This window comes from Tyto alba, unplaced genomic scaffold (genome assembly GCF_018691265.1).
Source record: "Tyto alba isolate M040663 unplaced genomic scaffold, T.alba_DEE_v4.0 Super-Scaffold_41, whole genome shotgun sequence".
Lineage (NCBI taxonomy): Eukaryota > Metazoa > Chordata > Aves > Strigiformes > Tytonidae > Tyto > Tyto alba.
In genome coordinates, this window is record NW_024881317.1 from 7080194 (window position 1) to 7101979 (window position 21786).

At 47.0% G+C, this 21786-nt stretch overlaps 1 protein-coding gene across 5 annotated transcripts in view; it reads right to left on the minus strand.

The window, feature by feature from the left end:
* Positions 1 to 2558: 2558 nt before the first annotated feature.
* The window catches only part of CHD2 (chromodomain helicase DNA binding protein 2), a 98410-nt gene continuing 79182 nt past the window's right edge, over positions 2559 to 21786 (minus strand). For all 5 annotated transcript variants that reach the window (XM_032994344.2, XM_032994345.2, XM_032994343.2 and 2 more), the window contains 19 exons: positions 21614 to 21763; positions 20858 to 21006; positions 20245 to 20341; positions 19400 to 19492; positions 18749 to 18922; positions 17649 to 17824; positions 16136 to 16177; positions 14973 to 15112; positions 14081 to 14219; positions 13792 to 13942; positions 12361 to 12483; positions 11910 to 12038; positions 11013 to 11153; positions 9671 to 9805; positions 8125 to 8303; positions 7646 to 7745; positions 6888 to 7104; positions 6276 to 6525; positions 2559 to 6163 (listed from right to left, as the gene is read on the minus strand). In XM_032994344.2, the coding sequence (XP_032850235.1) occupies positions 5830 to 6163; positions 6276 to 6525; positions 6888 to 7104; positions 7646 to 7745; positions 8125 to 8303; positions 9671 to 9805; positions 11013 to 11153; positions 11910 to 12038; positions 12361 to 12483; positions 13792 to 13942; positions 14081 to 14219; positions 14973 to 15112; positions 16136 to 16177; positions 17649 to 17824; positions 18749 to 18922; positions 19400 to 19492; positions 20245 to 20341; positions 20858 to 21006; positions 21614 to 21763 (2919 nt within the window). In that variant the 3' untranslated portion in view covers positions 2559 to 5829. The remainder of the gene's footprint in view (positions 6164 to 6275; positions 6526 to 6887; positions 7105 to 7645; positions 7746 to 8124; positions 8304 to 9670; positions 9806 to 11012; positions 11154 to 11909; positions 12039 to 12360; positions 12484 to 13791; positions 13943 to 14080; positions 14220 to 14972; positions 15113 to 16135; positions 16178 to 17648; positions 17825 to 18748; positions 18923 to 19399; positions 19493 to 20244; positions 20342 to 20857; positions 21007 to 21613; positions 21764 to 21786) is intronic.

Genomic DNA, 21786 nt, shown 5'->3' on the forward strand with positions numbered 1-21786 from the left:
AAAAATATAAAAAGGGGGTGGGGGCAAAAATACAGATAACAAACTGTGGGAGCTGAACTTCACTGGGAAAGGAGATGTGCAGCAATGGAGTCCAAGCGGGTACTGTCACCCTTCCCCTGCTCACCCCAGCAACTGGGATGTGCCCCCCATAATTTCCCCTTTCAATGATCAACCCTTTCTTGGACATTGCTCTTGCTCCCAGCTGGGTCTGTTACTGCCCTCTAATGAGGGAAACTGAAACTGCAATTTTTTTGTTAATTTTCCTTTTTTGAAAAGCTGAAGGACTCTCTGCCCCAGCAGCTGGGGCCAGGGAGATGTGGAGGCTGAGTGGGAGACCAGCACCAGCGGAAAACACACATTATTTGGGCAAATGCATGCAAAGATATCCAGCACCAGAAATTTGAGACCCAACCTCCCCCCCCTTCAGAGTCCCAAAGAACCAGCAGCTTTTGGAAAGCGCCAAACCCAACTCCCTTTGCCACCACTTGCACTAGCTCACAAGAGCTCAGCTTTAGCTAAATCTGAAAATTCATATAAAAACAGCCCAGAGCATGGGGGGAAGGGGTCTCCCTCACTCACCGTCCTGCCGAAACATCACTGAAGACCCTCTGCTCAGCAGCGTTGGGCAGTGAGCAGGCAGCAAGAGCACACCTCCATCTCCTGGTGGGACAAAGTGCTGGACGTAAGGGAATGGTGACCCCTGAGTGACCGGGATGCTCCTGTCCTCGTTAATCACAGACCACGCAGGGACACCGGGCCACGAGGGCAGTGGTGACAGCAATGACCCTACGGCATCTCCGAGAGGCTCGAATCGCTCTCCAGGTCATGTTCCATCGGCAGTGAGGGTGACAGCCCCAGGCTCTGCGGGCAGCCCACGGGAGATCCAAGGTCCCATCCCATCCTATCCCTCTGAGGCACACTGTCCTGGGGTGGATGGCTGCTCAAGCGCCACAGCCCCGTGTCTCAGGCAGGTTTTCAAGCCCCTTTTTGGCTGTGCCTGCCCATCCCCTGGCCTCGGGCCAGAGCCTCAGCTACTCCGAGCTTTGCATCTGGCTGCTCGGGGTGAGCGGGGACACTGCAGCCACCCCGCTGCTCTTCACACCCGGCTCTCTGGGAATAACAACTGCAGGATATTGTTCACCAAAAAATAGCTTTTTGCTGGGAACCGGCTGCCCTCTAGAGGGTTCACTCCGGCACGGCGTAAAGCAAAAAACGGGGGTCTCTCAGCCTCCCCGTCCCCTCACTGGGGGTTCCTGCTCCCTATGGCTGCACAACAGCTTTGCCGACCACCTTGGGCAATGGGTCCCCTCACTGAGATAAGCCAGTGGGCAGTGACCACAGCCCAGCACCCCGGGATGGCCACAGCACCGCAGGGACCGTGTCCTTATGGAGGAGACATCCTGACGGGGAGATGCGGGAAGTTGCACCGAGCCAAGGGGGTGGCTGCCCCATCGGCTTTGGCGAGGTTTCAGGATTTAACTGTTTGCAGCGTGGTGCTGCAGATGCCGGGGAGCTGATGCTGATGTCCACCCCCCACACACACACACACACATCAGTCACTCACCTGCCACACTGCTCTGGTTCCTCAGGCCTCTGCTTCTCCAGCTTTCCTGCGGGTACCCCTGGATAAGAGATGAGTCAGCGCTGAATCAAAAGAAATACATCACCTGCTTCAGGTAGATTCACATCCCTGTGCTCCAGGGCAGGGACACCCAGACCAGCTCCCCACAGTCCCTGCACCTCCCTCCAGCTGAGCCCCCTCTCCTTGCCACAGCCCCACAGCTAACAGCCCATCACTCTTTCCATTAGCAAATCCGTTTTTCAGGGGCATGTAACTCAGCTGTGAAATTTCACTCTCGGCTGAAACTTGGCTCAGCAGCAGAGAGGCTGGGAAAGGCTGGACCCAGTGGCTACAGGTGTGAAAAGCCCTTTTTACAATGAGCTCTTACAATTTGGGAGGAATGGCTTCAATCCCTGTGGTGGGCCTCTGTGAATGGGTGGAGGGTAAAGACCAAACCAAAGCAGCCGGCTGGATGGCATCGCATCCCACCTGGGGTGAGGGGAGAGGCACATCCTGCCCAGGAGCAGCTGGGAACAGAGCAGAGAACTCCACCGATGCAGTAGGAGCAGCACTTCTCCTAGAGAAAGGGGAATTCTCCCCAGAAAGGAGTAAAAAGAAGTTACACACCCACGGAGATCCAGAAAAGATGGAGGTTGGATAAACACATAAACATTGGTACCATCCCAGTGAAATCTTGGTGGAAATGGGTGAGGAAATGCGCAGCTTCTTCTCATCAGGTGGAAATTCCCGTCCAGTGGGGTTTCCAAGTCTCTATCACCGCAGACTGAAAAACTATGTAAAACAGCCAAGAAGAACATGCTTATTCCTGCACGGTGAAAATACCCATTGCGGCACACCTGTGGCTGGCAGGGAAGGTCTCTGTGATCCCGTAACAGCCCCGGTTTTAGGTGCTCACACTCTGCTTCCACCAGACATGCTGCCGTACTGAGGGGCTGCAGGACCACCCCCCCCCAGACACACCACGCTGGCGCGGTTCTGAAAATCTCAGTAACACTTTTTAATATACAAGAATCAAAAGTACAGCAGTTTTACAATGTAGGAAAATTTAATACTTACTATATAAACAACATATTTACATCAGAAATCACTAGGACAGTGGCATTTTTTTCACAAATATAAATTAATATTAATTACTGTTTTAGTCAACAGGTTTAAAAGTCCACATTTTTACAGTAAGAGTCCTTCTCTCCCCAGAGGGGAGGTGGAGGTCGGGAGGAAATGGGTGAAAGCAGAATCGTATTTTCCTGTGGATCACTTAAACTGTTCACTAAGAGCGCTGTTAAGTATCCATTTCGGTTGGGCACCACATCGCCTGTCCCCACAGCAGGTTTTGGTCTGCAGGATTTCCATCGTGTGAACTCACAACTTTTCACCATTTCCAAAGGGGTCAGGCTGAAAACCTCTTTTTTAAAAAATAAAACCCCAGCAAGATGCTACTTTTTCCTGCAAAGAGGCTTAGAGGGAATCCCGCAGCTGGTTCGGAATGAAGAGCTGTACCAGATGTTGACACAAACACCGCAGTGAGGTTTATGGCTGTGGGCCTGTCCCACTCCTATCCCACTCACATCCAAGTGACTGTGTCTAGTTATGGTCCCTCTGTTGCGAGGACATAAAAATGCATATGTGTTGTGTGTGCTCACGGAGGATTTTCTCCCACATCTAGGTCTCCAGGTTCATTAAAGCCAAACCCAGCAAAGACCCACCCACCATGAGTGAACAAAACTATATGACTTCAGTATCAGGCTAACATGACAACGGGGACAGCTCTTCAGTGGATACAGGTAAAGCTTTTGCTGTTGCACAAGGCGGAAATCCCACCCAACCTCATACCTGGAATCTGGGAAAGCAGAAACCCCCACATCTGGACACAGAAAATGCCTCTTGCTGGGGTTCAGAGTTTCCCTGCACCAACCGTAACACTGGTCTGGCCAGTATTGCCTTTTGCTACAAGTGTATGGCACGAACTTTCCATCATGATAGCACCGCTTGGTGAACAAAAAGAGCAATTCTCTTTGCCCCTCCGAGGTTTCTTCCATTTTCACATTAAAAGCTAATACCTCTGAAAAGAAAGGACCTCTTTGTTGAATACCACAGCAAGCGCACCTGCAATCACAGCTTAGTGAGAAACACCGTGGAAACATGTTATCTCAACACCTCCCATCACCTGGCAGTTCCACGGGAGACTGTGGAAGACTTGCCTTCACCTCCTCCTGCACAGGTAAACACAAGCGTAACACTTTCTCGGGGCAGCACAGTACCCCTAAGGAAGCAAAATTGCCCTGCATTTGGTGGAAATCTTGCAAAAATAAAAACAAAAGGGGAGGAAAACACTTCCCGGGTGTCCCGTTAAAGCAGTGGGCTCAGAAAGGAGTGAGTGATGACAGCAGATTTTAAGGGAAGCACGGCATGGAGGGGGGACATGGGGTTATTAGTGTCGCTTTGCGTGCGCCTTCCAAGGCGCTGGCTGGAGTCAGGAAGCCAGCCCTGAATACCCAGCTCCCCTCTGTCTTTCCGGGAAAAGGACATCACAGCTTATTAGGGTCAGATACTGGCATCTTAATAGCAGGCCCAGCTTCTGTCCCCCACCAAAAAGAGGAGTCTGGAACAGCCCGGTCTTTAATACTGAGCTCCAGGAGATGACACATCCCCGGACACCACGCTCCGGGCAGCCCGGCTGCTGGGAGAGCTTTGTGGTCTCCCGGGATGTGACTCTATGAACAAAGACCTAGGACCTGAAAAATAATCACCTAAACTACTTCTGGCCAGCAATCTGTGCACTCCTCTCGCCACACCAGTCTCCAGGCTGGACACTGCTCTGCATGGTATGCTGTGACTCACATACTTGGAAGAGCGCTTGCTCTACTCAAAGAGCAAAGTCTCAACTCCACCGAGCTAGGCTGTAGACTCCTCTTTTCTCTCTGACATCCTGGGCTCTTAAGACGTTTGCTCCAAGGATTTTCAAGGACCCAGTCCTGAATTCCTCATTCTCTCCCTGCTAAGTTAGGTGCTAAGCCCCCCGGCACATTTCCAATTTGGACAGACAGAAGGTCTTCCAGTGCAGGTACTTTTAGCAATTCAGAGTTAGTGCTGACCGCTGGAACGGTGGCAGGAAGGTGACCGTTCCCTGAACAGCGATCAGTCCACTGGATTCCTATTTAACTCTGCTCTACCATCCCTTATCTTTTGGTTACAGTAAAGATTTGCGATCAGTGTTTTGCAGAGTGGAGAGAGAAATGGCTTGCCCAAAGACCAGAGCACTTCAGTGGCAGGGAGATCAGGAGCTTCAGGATCCCCAGATGCCCAGAGCCATCTCTTGACCTTGAAGCTCTCAGCCAGCATCTGTTCATCCCTGGGCCATCTGAGCTCTCCATGTCAGAAGAGAGGAGGATTTTTATTATGAATTCCTGAGCCCTGTCCACTGGGAAATACTGTTCTCAACCCAATTTCTTTCCTACTGGTTTGAAGCGAACTAAGCCTTTGCTAAGGAAGTCTGTCTTTTTTTTTTTCCACATATCCCAAAGCCTCTCCAGAGTCAAAATTTGCCAATTCCAGCCCTGGAGATGGGAGGAAGGTTCCCCACACCTCTTCTGTTACAGGGGACACAACAGCAATCAAAGCAGAGCCAGTTTCTTGAAATGGATAAAGACATGAGAAATGATAATGTGGCCAGGAAAGTGATGGATTGTCACCAGCATGGCTCCAACTCCTTTGGAGTCACTCTGCAGGGACATCGAGTCCCTCTTTCAGCCAGGCTTGGCTGCTGAGGGACTCTCCTGCCCCTCCTTGAATACATCCTCCCATTGCCCTATGCTGGTTACACACAAAGCCCAGCCCAACCGGTTTACCCCCAGTCCTAAAGCAGCATCTATCACGTAACATCAAGTCAGAGCAGGCACACAGCCTTCTGCACAATCCTAAGCAGCATCGATCCACCTTCTTGGTTTGAGGAAACACTGGCTGGGGAAAATTCCCTTGGGTCCATCAAAATGGGGAAAACAAAAACAAAACAAAGAATGAGGCAGTAAGGCTGATTCCAGCGTTCAATGATAGAAGAGGGGAAACAGGAATCCAAACCAGAAACGAGAACTAGGGAAACATCTTCCTCCACCTACTCCCCCAAAATCCTCCTTGACCCAGCAAGATGATAGCAGCATGTTCAGAGTTTCTGGTTGCTGGCTTGGAGAAACCAGCCACTGTTGCATCAAACCAAGTATTTCAGATGTGCGCTTTCCCCCCTCGCAGTCACTTTATGTTTTCCTCATATTCCAGTTATAATCTGGATTGTTTTTCTGTTCTAATGACCTATCCAGAGGTGACCTGTGATCAAGAGGTGACTTGGAATCGTGGGGGGATTTCTGAGAGGGGGGTGAGCGAGGGTCCGACACTGCAGGGTGAGGTGGAGGGAGAGGCTGTTTGTAATCTCCCAGTTTGTCTGTGTGGAAGGACCGGTAGTGGTCCGAAGGTCCTTGGCCATGGTATCCCATGGGTGGCCTGTGATCAGACATACGTCGGAAATCCTGCTGGTGGTAGTTCTGAGGCCTGAACTCATCCGATCGTCGACGCTTGGAATCGTGGTGGTGCCTGCAGAGAGAAAACAAATGGATGGAGATCAGTTCCCCAAGGAAAGCCTGCCCACTGCGGCCGGGTGCATCACTGCAAACTCCTCCCAGCCTTTCAGATGAAAGGGCATTACCTGTCATAATAATCCCGGTGGCCTCGGTGGTCTCGGTCACTGTTGTACTGTTCATATGGCCTCTTGCGGGAGAGGTTATTTGGTCTGTAGTTCCCAGAGCTCCTGTGGGGCTCTCCACGAGATCGCCGATCCCCGTAGTGGTGGTCCTTGTACCAGTGCTGCTCATACTGGTGATGCCGCTCCCCACCCCACATCTGGTTGCTGTTGCCACCGTAGTTGAACTTTCGATCCCTCTGCCATTCTCCTCGGTCTGCAATGAGGAAAACACCAGTAATCATCTTTCATGCTTTAGTTTAAGCCCATTACTATGCAGAATTCTCAAAGAAATTATAACTATTGCCGTGCCTCTGTAATTTTCTCCTCCCTAAACTATGCGGGCCCAATTTTATTCTTTGGATTTCTTTATCACTATTCTAGCAAATCTTATTCTGTCCTGTTCTTATACTCTTTTTATCACTATATCCTCTTTTCTAGTCTGGCAATAAGTACAATATATGTGCCATCCCATCCCTTTTCAACCTGACCAGCCACAAGTCCCAGAAGGATTTCTGTCCAAGAGCAAACAGCCATTAGGTTAGAAGGGATGGTTTCTTCCAGCTTGCCAGCGCTCACCTGTGTTGCTGAAATGCCTCTTGTTTGGATGGCCATAGTTGTCACGTGGGTGCCCGTGCATCTGCTGCTGGGCGTGGGAAGGGGGCAGGTGGATCTTCTGGGAATGAGGATTGTGAGGCACGTGAGACTGGGACATCACAGAATCGCGGCTGGAGCCTGAAGGCTCTGGGCGGAATGGCTTCTTCATGCTGGACATGTCCTCCTTCTTCTTCTGCTCCTACAAGGGAGAAGAGAGGATTACAGCTTAACCACTCATCCACCAAAAGACTCAGACTATGTGAGCAACGGCCTTGTCTGTCAGGCCTAGGATTTTTCTGCAGATTCCTCATGCTGTGGGCCACCCAACTCTTTGAGGACTTGGTGAACCAACTGTGCCCAAGCATGGTATGAATGGCAATGGTACAAATGTGGTGGCACAGTTTTGCCCCATGCGGCTCTGCTTCCACATCCTATCTCTACAGGGCAGCACTCCCAGGCTTTTCACTCTAAAGGTCGACACAACACAACGTGCCACACCAAGAAATGCTTTTTCTTGGTCAGCACAGCCAGGACAAAGTGACCAGTGTTGTTAGGTGAAGGGAGAAATGCCACATGGAAGAGGAGGCAAATGCAACCAGATTGTTTAGATGTTAAGAGTATCACAGGCTGCCAACAACAACAAAGAAAGCCCATGAGATGAGGGGCAGAAAGTATTGACACTTCAAGTGCGACAACTTTTAAAGACAGCGAAGAGAGGGGGAAGACACTTCAGATCTCACCTCCTCTTCCTGCGATCTTTTCTTATGAGCCATCTTGTAGAGTTTGTGCAGTTTTCTGGCATCAAATTCTGTGAATTTTGACACAAATATCCATAGGTTCCTAGAAGGACATGAACATTTTCTGTTAATTGCTACATCAGCATTTTAACTACCAACTGCTTTCAAACCAACATCAAATCAGTTCTACCCTCTCTGGAAAACAGTCTCAACCCAGCTCAGGACAGGATGATCAGGAGAGCTGGAACCAAATTCTTCAAAGTAAAATAAAGATGTTTGCACTGGTTTATCTAAACTAGCTCTGAAATCAACTTAAGTGAAACCAGCAGAACTTTCACCTGAGACTGGTCATGGACTGAGTGGGCTACAGAACAGGTTAAATAAGAGGCAAATCACACACTTACCCACATAAAACCCAGAAGCCTCTGACCACCATTTTTAAATATCATAGACCAGCCAAAGAAAACAAAATGATCCCTGACCTTCTCCATAGCTTGATATGATCCTGGTCAGTGTAGGCTTTAAGGCACTCAGAGATGCGGTCCCCAATTTTTAGGAGGCAGTTGCGTGTGTGCTCCAGCTGTTCCTGAACCGTCAGCCCCTTATCAGGCTTATCGAGTTGCTTCAGTGCTTTTTTGACTGGTCTCATCCTCTCCTTGCACTTGAAAAAGCAACAGAGAGCAGAAAGCGATTAATTTGGCACAGGGCTTTACACTGTTCCCTTGTTAATCAGGCAGAGCTGGAAGAAGTTCATTAGCACAAGATATTAGCCTTATCTGACCATTAAGCAAGGAGAAATCAGCTATGAAAATAGCAATGTTAGACATGCTGCAGAAAATAATAAGGAAAACATGAGAGTCTCCCCACCTCCACTGCCCCCGCCTTATAGAGGGAAACAATTTGCTTTGCAAACCATAACCACACATGGTCTGCTCTTGTACTGATCCCACGGCAGGCAGGGAAGCGTAACTGAGCATCGACGTGCTGAACCAACAGCCCCAGCTGAATGAGTGCTCACTCAATAGCCTCCCTGTCCATCCCCATCTGCGGTCGCTTTAATCTATTGCTTTTACCAAAACTGGAAGACATCAGATGAAAGCACCATCTTTTTCAGCTGTGTACATCAACACTGCACACAGACAGTAAATCAGACAGGTTTCTACTGCCTGACTGGATCTTTCTAGTATCACAGAGGGAAAATTAAAGAAAAAAACACACAAAAACAACATAGGACCTGCAGTGAATACATAGATTTGCACTTAGAGAACTGTTTTTAAAAAGTGGTATTTCAGCATTTCCCTGTGCAAGTCAGGCCAAGTACAGTCTGCCTTGACAACTTTTACGAAAAGGCTATTTTTACAACAAGCCTTGCAGGCACGTTTGCTGCAAAAGCATTTACAGAACTAGGGAAGTGCTTACAGCTCAGACAACTCCGTACCTCCTACAGCCATACAAGGTCAGCCTCAAAACTCTCCTGTATTTCCCTGCCTGGAAGAGCCCAACTGGCTCCTTGGCTTCTACAGGAGATAGACTGCCACATAAGGCTGCATGGTCTTCTGTAACCCAGGACTGTCAAATGAGTGGTGGGAATTTATCAGCTGGAGAAGAGAGCCCTTCTGCATGCTCTGTTGACATGCTGCCCTCTTCTGCCCTGGCTGGCATCCCTGGCAGAGAGAGGGGATGAACACGTGCACTCATGCAAAGCTGAATTTTGGAGAGTTATCTGAACCCTTTAACAGTGCAATTGCTTGGTGAGAATCAGGAGCTGAAAGAGCTTTGAAGTTTCTTCCCGTTGAAGTGCCATTTACAGCAGCCAGCTGGTAGGCACTGAGGAGGCTGGTGGACAACTCTTGTACAGGGTTGTTCTGCCATGCTCTCAGATCGGCCAGAGGAAATCACTGTAGGGCACGAGGAGGGGGCTCACACCCTGACACCTGAAACATGTTCTTGGGTAACATGTAAGCAAACCCTGGCTGCCTTGCTGGGCTCTCTGCCACTGCCCTCCCACCTCCTGAGGAAAATACTCACTACGCTGAATGTTTCTTGGTCCAGATCATCATCCTCGTCTTCTCCAATGGGGATCGGTTCACTCCCTGCGGTAATGTGGACGGGACCTTGTGATCTCTTCCCTTTACTTCCAGATTTGCTTTCACCACCTTTAGGCTTTACAAGGACAAATTACACACATCACATGATGAGCCACATTGCCGGATCCCAAGTGATCCAACTAACAACCTCTGCAGTATTGTTACTGGCAGTTGTTAAACCCCGGGCACTGGTCCTACAACTTTCCTCCCAGGATCTCAAATGGTTTAGCTGCAATGCCTCTACTTCGCTTTATGTCATCCCTGAGGGAGTAGACAGAAGTCAGAGCCAACATTTTGGACACAAATACGATACTCATACTCATGGAGAGAAAACCAACGTTGAAGACTTGGAAGAGAGGTTAAGCTAAAGGATATATATCCCTTGCAAAGGACAGAGCTCAGAGCAGTCTCATTATCTACAGGGATCTGCAACTTCATGTGATGTCACTAGTCCTCACCCTCTAGAAAGTAACCTCAAATTATGGCCTGTTAGTGTAAATTCTGACTTATATGATTTATCTGCAGTCAAGATCCTCTAGAATCAAAGTCACGCCAAAAATCACTAGAAAGCAAACTTTCCCCTACATATGCAACAGAACTTCTTGGTTTGCACTTAGGACCTCAGTGTCAAAACACACTGGGCATACAGTACATACCTGTTCCTCGGACAGGTACTTCAGGTCATTATTATAGAAGTTTTTACCTCCCTTCCAATTTGAGCCCAGCCTCAGGGCAGTTGTACCCAAAATTCAAGGGACATTTTAGTCCACAACATACCACTGATGTTGAAACACTTATTCTGGTGAATCCTGAAGAGTGACAAGGACAACTTACAGTCTTGATGGTGTGGGCAGTTAGGTTATTTGGGGGGAGTTTAAATTAAAGGGGAATACAGACAAGGAGCTGCCAACCCTGTGATAAATCACAGCTGAACAGAACTTTGATCTGAATGCTCCAGGCTCTTCCTCCTTTCTTCCTTAACATCAGCTATTTGACCATTTTGCTGTCACAGGGACAGCTGTACTTTAAAGGCAGTCTGACAAAATCTCTTCCTTTCTGCTCACATTCCATCAAGCATTAGGATATATTGCCTTTTCTACTTTTTATCTCAATTCTTCACAATAAGAGTTCAGGAGGGCTGGAAAAGGGATAATACCTCACCCCACAGTGCTTCATTGATGTCTATTCACACAGGGCCTTTAATGAATCGTAAGTCTCATAGTTTGACCTTCTGGCTCAGAGACCTTCCCAACTCTTAAACTGCTCCTGAGAGTACCACATACCTTCTCTTTCTTGTCTTTTGTCTTCTTTTTCTCTTTATCACTTTCCTTTTCTTTCTTAGTGGTTGTCTGTTTTTCCTTGTTTTCTTTGTTCTCTTTCTTCTTCTGTTTCTTTTTCACTGGGCTCTTTTCCAAGCCATCCTCCTAGAAAATCAGTCACAGCACAGAGTTGGAGTCCCTCACCTCACGTACACTTTCTTCCATAAAACTCACATCCTTGAAACACGGGCCATTTTTGAGGTCCATCCAAATTTGCCCTCACACCTCTTTAACCAGACAGCAAGCCCTACTTAACTAGCTGAAATCCACCCAACCCTTGACAAAAGGGCATAAAAAAAATAGACAAGCCCCGGTCTGTAACCAGCTGGCAAACTGCAGATAAGCACTGCTTTCCTATGCCAGCTGCGCTCGAGAACGCTCAGCCCCTAAGGTAGATACTGATCAGCACATGAACAAAAAGCCTTAGACTACAAGCCAAACCACTCAAAGACAGAAGGTTTTCTAAGCAAGAGCATGACCTTGGTAAACTCCAGCTTCACCACTGGCTGACGTATTGAAAAGGAGAGGGAAACAATTCTTCTTTCTCTCCTTTATAAGGGCAACAGACTTTGTCCTGAGACAACCTTTCCTCCAAGTCAACATGTGGATGGATGTGTGTGGCCATTCTAGGATCCATCAAACACTTAAAGCACTAACCTAAAAGAGTGGGTGGGACAGGTCCTCCTTTCACCCCAGCAGCTGCATATGTTTTTGTGAACTTGCCAGTCTCCTGGGGGAATGCACTCTGTAGTGCTCCCCGACTCCACGGGGCATTTGCTAGGGGTGCTTCTCAAGGTGAGATTCTGCAGTAACATAGCTCAAGGAAACCTGAAAAAGCCGCTATCCACCAAGTTGACTCACCTTGACTTCACCTTCTTCTGACTGGTTGTCTGAGTGCCGAGGAGAGGAGAGTTCATTCCCATGCTCATCTTTGACTTTGGGAGCCTTGTTCTCTTTCTTTACTCGTGGTTTCCTCTTCTTTAGCTTGCCCTGGTGAAAACACAGAACAAGTCAGGGCAAGCAAATAGCTGTAGCTACTTCCTGGGGACATACCCCATCTTCTGAACATCCTGCGAACAGCTACAGGTCTCGCAGGGTGGCAAGAAGCCTCATGAGCCCAAGTCCTTCACTAAGTGTAATAATTACCTGCCCCTTACTAACTACCACTTCAGCATCACAATACAATCAGACAAAAGACAAGTCCATATTCTTCCATGCTGATGACATTCGGTGATCTGGGAACACAGGCTGTCTCCCGCCATCAGCTAACCACTCATTCTGAAACCCCCAGAATCAAGCAGCCACATCTCACCTCTTCCCCATCTTTCATGTTTTCTTTCTTGTCCAGATCTTTCTTCAACAGTTTCAGTAGATAATCAACTCTGGTCTGGAGCTGTTTTCCCTGAGGTTTCTTATCTGTCTCTACAGGTAGGATCTTTGATAAAGAAGAAAAAAAAAAAATTACACCCACATGCACCTATCAAACCTTGACAAGAGAAATACACACTAGCAGCAGCCCTTTCAGGCCCAGCAATGGGTTGGAGATGCTGAACCTTTTTGGGGGGAACAAGAAAGTTCAAGCATTTCTTCCAGCTCCCACACAACAAAAACAAAAGTGGAGCTCCTAACAAGCATCCCTCTCCTAGGCCTTTTGTAAAAGTGAAAGAGCCCCAAGGCAGCACTCTGGATTCTTGATGATCTTTCTTGTAAGTACACAAAAAGAAAGAAAAACTTTGCAAACTATATTGGGATCTTGAGTTGCAAAACTGAGTCCACTCTCCCCGATACATCAGATTTGTTTGTAGCAGCTTTGTCACAGCAGGCTGGTCCCCTCTGGTAATCCAAGACATTGTTACAGCAATGATACGGACGCAGAATTTCTAGCAGAAAACAATGCTGCAAGGTGCCACTTTGTGGAGGAAGCATCTCAGTTTGCCAACTAGGTTACCTTCATACTTCACTGGAAATTGGCTGGTATGTCTCAGGCAATTGTTTCCATCATAAAATGCCTTTCTGAACTTCATGTAGGAGGGCTCTCAGCCACAGTCTGATCTTTGCTAAACGCACTAGCGGGGATGTCATGGGAATGTAGCGTATTGGCAGCAAAGCCAGTGTAGAGATTCTCTATGTTCCTCAGCCCTGTGTTGCAGCTCATTCTCCTTCCATTGTGCTGACACAATGGATAGCGGCTTATTTTTAACCTGGAACACTTCAACACGGTCCCCATAAACAGTTCTTATGGGAATGACTGAAGAACAGCGGAACTAGATGGAGGCTTTCCATCTGGCTTTGCTGCCGTAGCCAGTCATGTAACTGTACCCTCAAAGCTAACAGAGCAGTCTTGACATAAGCAGTGTCAAATCTGTGAGAAATTATTTCCACACAGAAATTCAGACTCAGCTTCTTGTGAGATGCTCAAGGAAATATCAAGTCACGATTATGCAATGCACTCTACCCTCTACACTGTGCATGTAACCACACATTAGCATTACCATTTTCTTCCTGCATCATTTCGGTGTGGTTCATATGGTACTGCTCAGAGAAAATTTACTGGTAATCAAATAATGCAACTCTGCTTTCCATCAAGCATGCAACATTCCATGGAGGTCACTATTTTCCTCATTATTATTTATTATTATTTTTGGAGTGGTTACAAACACAAACATCTGTTTCTGGAGTAAATCAAACGTTCTCTGTGAACACTGTAATGGACTCAATGCAAGCAACAAGCAAAGTGACTTACCTTATCAGATAACTTCAATTCCGGATCTGTTTTAATTAGCTCCCAGTTTCCATAACCATGCTCATAAATTCCCACTAACAAGCGAGAATCCTCTTCCACTCCCCAGTCTACATCAAAATGGGCAGCTTTGACCCGGCATGTCAGGCGGTACCTGAAGGCATTTAAAACATGAGCTACTTTTAGTGCTGGGGAGGATAAAGCAAACCCACATATCTAGGCTGTTCTCTTTCTACTACAAAATCCAAATTCCCCGAGCCTCTTTCTGCATTTCCTACTTAGCCAAACTCACTTCTTCCTTTCCTCTGGGTCTGTGGGAATGGATTTATGCAGCATTTCAAACTCCTCTTCATGCTGGATGATGGATTTCACATTGACTTGGACACCAGAAATCTTGATGGTAGGACCTCTTCTTTTTCCAGGTCCTTTCCCTGCTCAACAATAAAACACAGCAACTAAGAGAACTCTTGCAGAAAGAAGTACCTCTGTGAAATGTCTAGACAGACAGAAATCAAGACCTTGCCCACAATCTCTTATTTAAATGTAAGGCTGTCTGCTAAGGCAGGCCCAAAATATAAGTTTTCGTTTACTAACTCACTTAGATCTGCAATCCAAACACCTTCCAGTATCATTTTCTTAAAAATACATCTAAGTACACCAGAGCTGTTGCTTCAGTAGTTTTGTTCAGCTGCAACAGGCAGAGGCCCAGCAGGAAATCCAGCCCAGACCCCTGTATCTCCAAACCAACAGCCCAGAACAGCCCTACATGGAGTAGTTGATGATGACAGCTCTGGGAAGTGCTAATTGTGGATCCAGCTTTACCACGCAGTATACAGCACCAGTTTGATTCCCAATCCCAGGAGCACTTAAAATATGATCTGCTTTGCCTTGTAGCCTAGCATTAAATAAGCTAATTACTTCAGCCTCTCCCTATGAAAACTCATGTTCAGCAGAAGCCAACAGACCCAGATGGCACTTTCCAGTCTGAGCAGAAGACTCAGGGGTTTCTCTCCATGGGTGAGAGCTGCCTGGCAGAGATGGGATGGTTTCAGCGTGTGCTTGTTCTTTACTTTTAAGTCACAATGTGGCACGCCTCCCCATCCAGCAAGGGAATGTATTTCTCACCAGCTCCATGGAACACCCCCAAAACCATCATCACAGCAGCACACAACCCTCTTGCTTACCTTCACCTGGATTTTCTTTCAGCTGCTCCTCGTATTCTTGCATTGCTGACACACAGCTATTGTGGATGAGTTCTCCCAACCGTTTCAGATCAGCCACAGACTTATCCACCAGCTCAGCATCCCGGGCAATACACTCCAGCCTGGGAGACAGCAAAAGAGTTGTGTATTTGATACAGCATACCTCCTCCCAGTCACTTCCTGAGCAATTGTTTCATAGCTTTTAGTAGTCAATGCTGTATATGTATAAATGTATAAAACCTGCACGAGTCTAGTTCAACACAGTTTTAGTCTTTTTTTTAGGTCTAACAGCTGCAGTACAGTGCAGATGTAGTATAACCGATTGAATCCTTTGGAATTTTTAGTATTAAAGCAAAGGTGGGACCTGTCTATCTTGGGCACGACAGAAACCCTCTGTGACTGTCCAGTGTTCCTTCCTGCTTTCTCAGTTCCATCTAACTCCATCTGATGGTCAGAAGCTGCCATCTGCTGCCCCTTGTGCCTGGCTGAAGTTAGTAACGTCAAGGCCCATACACGAGCCTTGTGTTTCACAACAGAAAAGTACAACCAGCTGAAAAAACAGTGTCATTTCTCATACCATATATGCAGGGATCCCTGCCCCAGCTCTGAGACCTCAGCAAGGACTACAGCTTTCCAGACCCAGCTCACGTACGCATCTCCCTTCCTCCTTCATTTACCCTGGGTCCCAGTACTCGTGCAGGGCTCTGCGGACCCACGCTGGAGGACGGCGTGTGCCTCAGGGATATGGCAGCAAGAGAAAGATGCTCCGAGTTCAGTCTTGAAACTAACATGCATAGAGAAACTTGGCGAGCATTTTGGACAGCATTTGCTGTTCAGACAGCTGCTCCTTCTCCTTTCTAAGCAGAGTGGAAATGCCCCAAGGGCCAGGCTCTGCCAGCAGGATGATGCTGTGTACAGCCCGGCGCCACTACTGCTCTAGCTGATTTTTGGCCAGCATTCATCAGCACCCACCAACTGAGACATGAGGGACTGTATGACTTGGGTTACTGATCACACGGCAGCGAAGCTTTGTGCTGTCCATGGAGGTTGTATCAAACACGCACAGCAACTTGTGTATGACTGTGCTTAGAAACACAACATCCCCCTGCAATAACCCTCTGGAGCAGGGCCAGGTTGGGACTTACCGTTCAAGAGGCAGTCCAAACTTCTTGTAAGCCTTGATAAACCTAAGCAAAAAAAAAACAAACAAAAAAAAAACAAAAAACAGAAACTAAATCAACTGCCATAAAAAAGTGGGTCCAATATCACAAAGGCACTTCAATATATTAATTACAGCCTGCCACATTATCAACCTTGCATTCCACACTGATTAGCTAAGCATCACTCAGGACTGGAAAGCCTAATCCATTAACGCCCACAAAGAGTTTTGTGACCTCGGCTGGAGAAGAACACAACATTATTATGTATGTTGGAAGTTTGGCAGATGAGGAAAAAAAAGTGGAGAGTCATAACTGTAGTGTAAAAAAAAATTGAAAGCAAGCACTGGCTCACACCATGCTGGTAATTATTAACTTCATTTTTCCAAGAAGAAAAGAAGCATTAAATCAACGTCATTAGTGATTTTAATGCTCAGGCTATAAGTGTAACAACCCATCAAAGAAGAGCCAAATGTGGTGTAATCCATCACAGAGGTTTGCAGACAAGTATTGCTATTTATTTTTATGTCTTATTTTTATTGTGAAAGTCTCTGCCATGGCTGATGCACAACTTTAGGGCAAGAATCAGACACCGTTGCTGCAACTGAACAGTGCCTTGTGCAGGAGTAGACCCAGTGGCTTCAACTATAGATTATTTTTTAAATTAATTAAGCTTTTCCCTCCTCTCCTTCATCTGGTGCTCTTTCAGCTACATCACAATAACCTAAATGGCTGCTATACTTCACACTGCAACACCTCCTTCCTGCTCTATGGTTTTAGGGCTGGATATGGGGCAGCTACCAATCTGAAAAGTCTGACCATCTCTTGTTTAAAAATACATCAACTCAGAGGGGGAGAGAGAGTCAAGGAAAACTCACAATCCCCTCTTTTCCACCTTTGGCTGAACATCTGGGCAGAGCCATAAAACAAAGATCTTTGGGAAAGGCTCAAGAGTTAGAAGATACAAGAAGAAAATAATGCTCTGGAATTCAGCCCATAGCTGACTTCAGAGGCACAGTGCAGAAGAGGATACGCAACTACTGGGATCAACAGGACCAGTGCTTCTCATGGGATTATTTTGCTAGAGCTTGCCTTTCACTTAAAGCTTAAACCAGCAGCACTACTGCCAGAAAAACGTCAGAAAGGCCAGAGTCCTTGGCTTCTCCAGCTCTGTATCTCATGGTACTTAAGACCTCACGTGTAACATGGAATTAGCTCAATTCACTTGGCCTAGGAAGGGCAGTTACAACAAGGATTAATTTTAGGAAGGTATCAGCTTCAGGGCAGCCTGACTAAAGACAACCCAGTCCATTTTGCACAGACCTGAATCTTAAGGTCCTCAGCTGGGAGCAAAATGAACTATACAAAGATGCAGAAGTCAGCCAAATGAACCAGCTCCACCTAAAACAGTGAGGTGCTTACAGATAAACACCTCCTGGACCAATCTGGGTTTTTCTCCAGCCGTATTGGATTTCTTCATTTTTTTGTGCTCAGAACTGACCTCCTGATTTCAGCATCAGTAAATCCTTCCACAGTATCTTTTCTAACACTCCGAGGACGTCCCCTGCGCTTTGGTCTCTTCTCGTCATCAGTATCATCAGTCTCGCTTTCTGATCCAGATGATCTCTGAAGCCTCCTCTTAGTTTCTGCATCTGATTCACTGTCATTTGTCTGAGCCTGTGTGTACCAGAAAAACAGCAGTACAGTTAACAACTGCTCATCTGCCAACCTTTTCTGTCCCTCCCATACAGTAGTTCTATTTCACGTTCAGACTGTAAAGATCTCTTCCTGAAGGTGCAGAAGATAACGTAATCAACACAGAGAGGCTGCACATCCTTGCAGTTTCCAGCTAGCCAAGGCTCTGGTGATCATTGTCCCTACAGAGCCTTCTAGCCAGCAGTTTCACAATCACATTTTGATTTACTTAGGTATAAGATATATTAAAACGTATTGATTATCATGGTTTTGTGCCACAGTCCCTCAGACTGTTTTGAAAACCAGGACACTTCAGAAATGAATCTGTAATCATCGGATACAAGCTATCCTTCTCTCCAGTTTTCACTTTAATGTTTTTCCCCAGCTCATCCCAGAAAGCAGTTCATAACCCCTTAAAGTTCCATATTCCAGAAGAGCTTCCTTGCACAGTCTGCTTTCTGTTGGATTGGGGTAGATCCCATCACCTAAAAAAGAGCTTGGGAAGACACCATCTCTTTTGCCTGCAAGAGCCACATTTAGGCAAGAGCAGCCCAGGAAGCTAGAGAGCCCAAGGGAAAAAAAGAAGTCAGACAGTGGCATAGACCGCAGTAAAACCTGCATCATACAATTGGATATTTTGCCCTGTCCTCACTACAGGTTCCCTTTATTCTGTCTGCTAAGACAAGATGAGTCAATACCAAATCCAATACAGGCCCTCACACTGCATTACAAACCATGGGCCCAATGCGTGAGGCCAACAAGAGCTCAATGTGCTATCTCTGGGCTTTACTCCTAACTAACTTTGGAGGTGGGAAAGAAGCACTCCGATGGCAAGAAGGCTTCCCTGGAGTGTTGCCTTTGCCAACTCTTGCCTCCTGCCTCTCAACTCCCCGAAATGGGCTGTACCTTTTTAGTTGAGCTCCGAATTCGAGGCAGCATGTAGATTTCCTCCAATTCTTTCTGCCTTTCTTCCTCTTCCACCTTCTTCCTCTGCTCCTCTGGAATGATATCGTCCCAGTCCTTCTGGGACCGCTCGTCCAGCTCCGTCTCTTCCTCCTCCATGGTTGCAAAGTTGGCCACCTTTTATAAGCAATGGAACACTTTTAGAAACTCCCTCCCCTGGCAGGAATACCCCAGAGCTGTCTGCTAAGCCTCAACTCCTTCTCCATAGGAATTTTGCCAACATTTCCACAATTACTTTATAATTGATCCCTATGTCACTACATTCCTGGTTCCTTGCCATGTCTTTGAGCTTACAGCTTTTGAGGAAGTACGTGCAGTTTAAGAAGTACTGCTGAGCCTCTGTAAGTTATTGGGTTTGTTTCCAAATTTGGTAAATTCTGCATATTCACAGCCTTCAAAACCACTTACTTGAAATTAAATTAATACCTACCTATCTCCCCGGCTACCAAACCCAGACAACCCTTCAGCAAACTGCTTTCTACAGCTCACCTCTCACCAGGTCTGATTTGTCCTGTCTGTTACTGACCTAACTACTGCGGCAAGATGTGGGGAGCCAAAATCCTGCACCCCACTCCAGAGCTGGGGGGTCCGTACCTTGAACTGAGAGAGGAGCTCATCGGTGGCACTGGTGGACACTTCATTCTCTCGTGTTTCAGCCAGTCGCAAAATCTCATCGATGTCCATCTCCTACCAGTCACAAAGAAAGAGTGATAAAGCGGACGGTGTCGAGCACAGCAGGAAATATGAAGCTTTCAGAACAGACTTGTGGGGTGCAATAGCTAAACACACACTGTGCTGATATGAGCTAAATAAAGTGCAAATATCTGCTGGGTGTCATCACCGAGGGCAGGGATGAGCTATCTCAAGTGGTACAAAAGAGTAGAAATAAGGGTGATAGGACAGAAGAAAAGGAATATCAAGGCTGAGCAGCAGGGAAAATTTCCAGACAGTGAGATATGTTAACTGTGAACTGTTTCCCTCAGGGGAAGCCCTGCTATTTGTGCCATTAAGAGAACTGGTCAAAGCACTCAATACTAAACTGTCAAGCCATGCTGCGCTGAGGCAGGAGAGCAACCTATCTGACTTCACTGTGCTGACTCCCTCCTCTTTATGACAGCAACCAAAAAGGGATGTGGAAGGTGCTCAGAGGAGGCAGGGAGATGAGCTTTCAGCAGGCTGTGCTATAACTAGCTAATGAATCCTCGGGAGCCAAGGGACTCTCTTGGTGACCGTTACCATACAACCCCTGAAAACGAGGCTCTCCTCAACCCCCTGACCCCCCAACCCCAGAGCTTCAGCTTCTCCAGACTCACAAGTGCCCTATTCACCAACCTAATCTCATGCACAGGGAAAGTACAAAGAGGGAGCAAACACACACGATCCCCCATGCAGACCTGCAGAGGACTACAAACAGCTACGTGATTTCAATTTCAAACTACCTGAGGCTCTGACTCTTCCCCTTCGAGTTCCTTGAAGAGATCTTCAGCTCCAAACTTCAGAATAGCTGTCAGCTCCTCTTTGTTGAAAGGATTTGAGCTGCAAACACAAACAAGAAGGAAAATGTGTTTTGAGCTGTTAAGTCAGCACTGCTACAGCACAAAAGCATACCAAAATTTTTCCTAATTAAAGCAAGGAGTAAGTTTTCTACCCAGCGCTACAAAAGCTTTTTTATTCATCTCCTTCCTGCTCTAGCACAGACAACTACTGTAAAGGAAACAACCTCCATCTACTGGGGAGAAATGGGGAGAGTCTGAGGTCACTGTCAAACTGCAGCTGCTGTTCCATAACCACCACCAGGTTCCCTCAGACCAGGATGATCTCTGGGAGGAAGGCAAGGAAAACCAAGCAGTGCACTAAAACTAGATTTTTATTTCTGATCATCATTATGTGTCCAAATTAATGGTTTCATAAGCCAAATCAGTGGTAGCTGCAACTATTTATTAGCCTTCTGCCCTGTACCCTATCAAACAAATGTTGGTAAATACCAGCAGGTGAAGCTGGTTATGCCACATGCTGTCCCAGACGTCTCTGCCTCATGACACAATCACTTACTTGGATCGCCCAGAGTTGTTGTCCAGAACAGTCCGGCCAGTGGTGTCCATACGCTGGATCACCAAATGATCCAGCACCATTTTCTTCTTGGCCCTCTCAATGATTTCCTCCTCTACTGTACCCTTTGTGACCAGGCGGTAAATATTCACCTGAAGGGCAAGAAAAAAACAGAGCTATTTCCTGGACGTGAACATGCTCTGCTGACAGAGTGATGCATCGCTCAGTGGTTTCCCAGCAGACTACTCTGCTGACATGGTCCCTTAGACCCTTAGAATAAAAAACATCGCATACTTCTTGTATCTCAAGCAAATCAGCTAAAATTGGGCTGGTTAACACAGATCCTGCAGTGAGCACAGAGTAAAAATCTTCTGAGACAATCCATCTAAATCCAAACTAGCACCAAACTTTTCACATACCTAATAAAACCCTAGTAAAGGTGGATGTTCTACTTTCCAAGATTTTCAGGGCAAGAAAGAACAGAGTCCACTAGGCTGAGAAGTGCGATGCCACAGGCTGGGTTCTTGGTTTTGAACCATGCCGGGATCCAAAGCCAATAGAAAGACCTGGCATCTGGCAAATTTGGGCTGATTTTTTGTTTCCTGGATTTTAAATGAGCTTCCCTTGAGTTGGCAGTACTCTCTGGAGTCAGGACTGGGGTCAAAAAGACCATGTTTTCAGAAGCTCTGGTGAGGTGGGAGCCCATTTAGATGGCCACACTGACACCACACAGAAAACGACCCAGGTAGCTCTTCTGACCTGCTTCTTTTGTCCAATCCGGTGAGCCCGAGCCTGAGCCTGAAGATCATTTTGGGGGTTCCAGTCCGAGTCAAAGATAACAACAGTATCAGCAGAGGCCAAATTAATTCCCAGCCCTCCAGCTCGTGTTGACAACAAGAAACAGAAGTCCTGGGGGAAAGAAAAAAAGCATC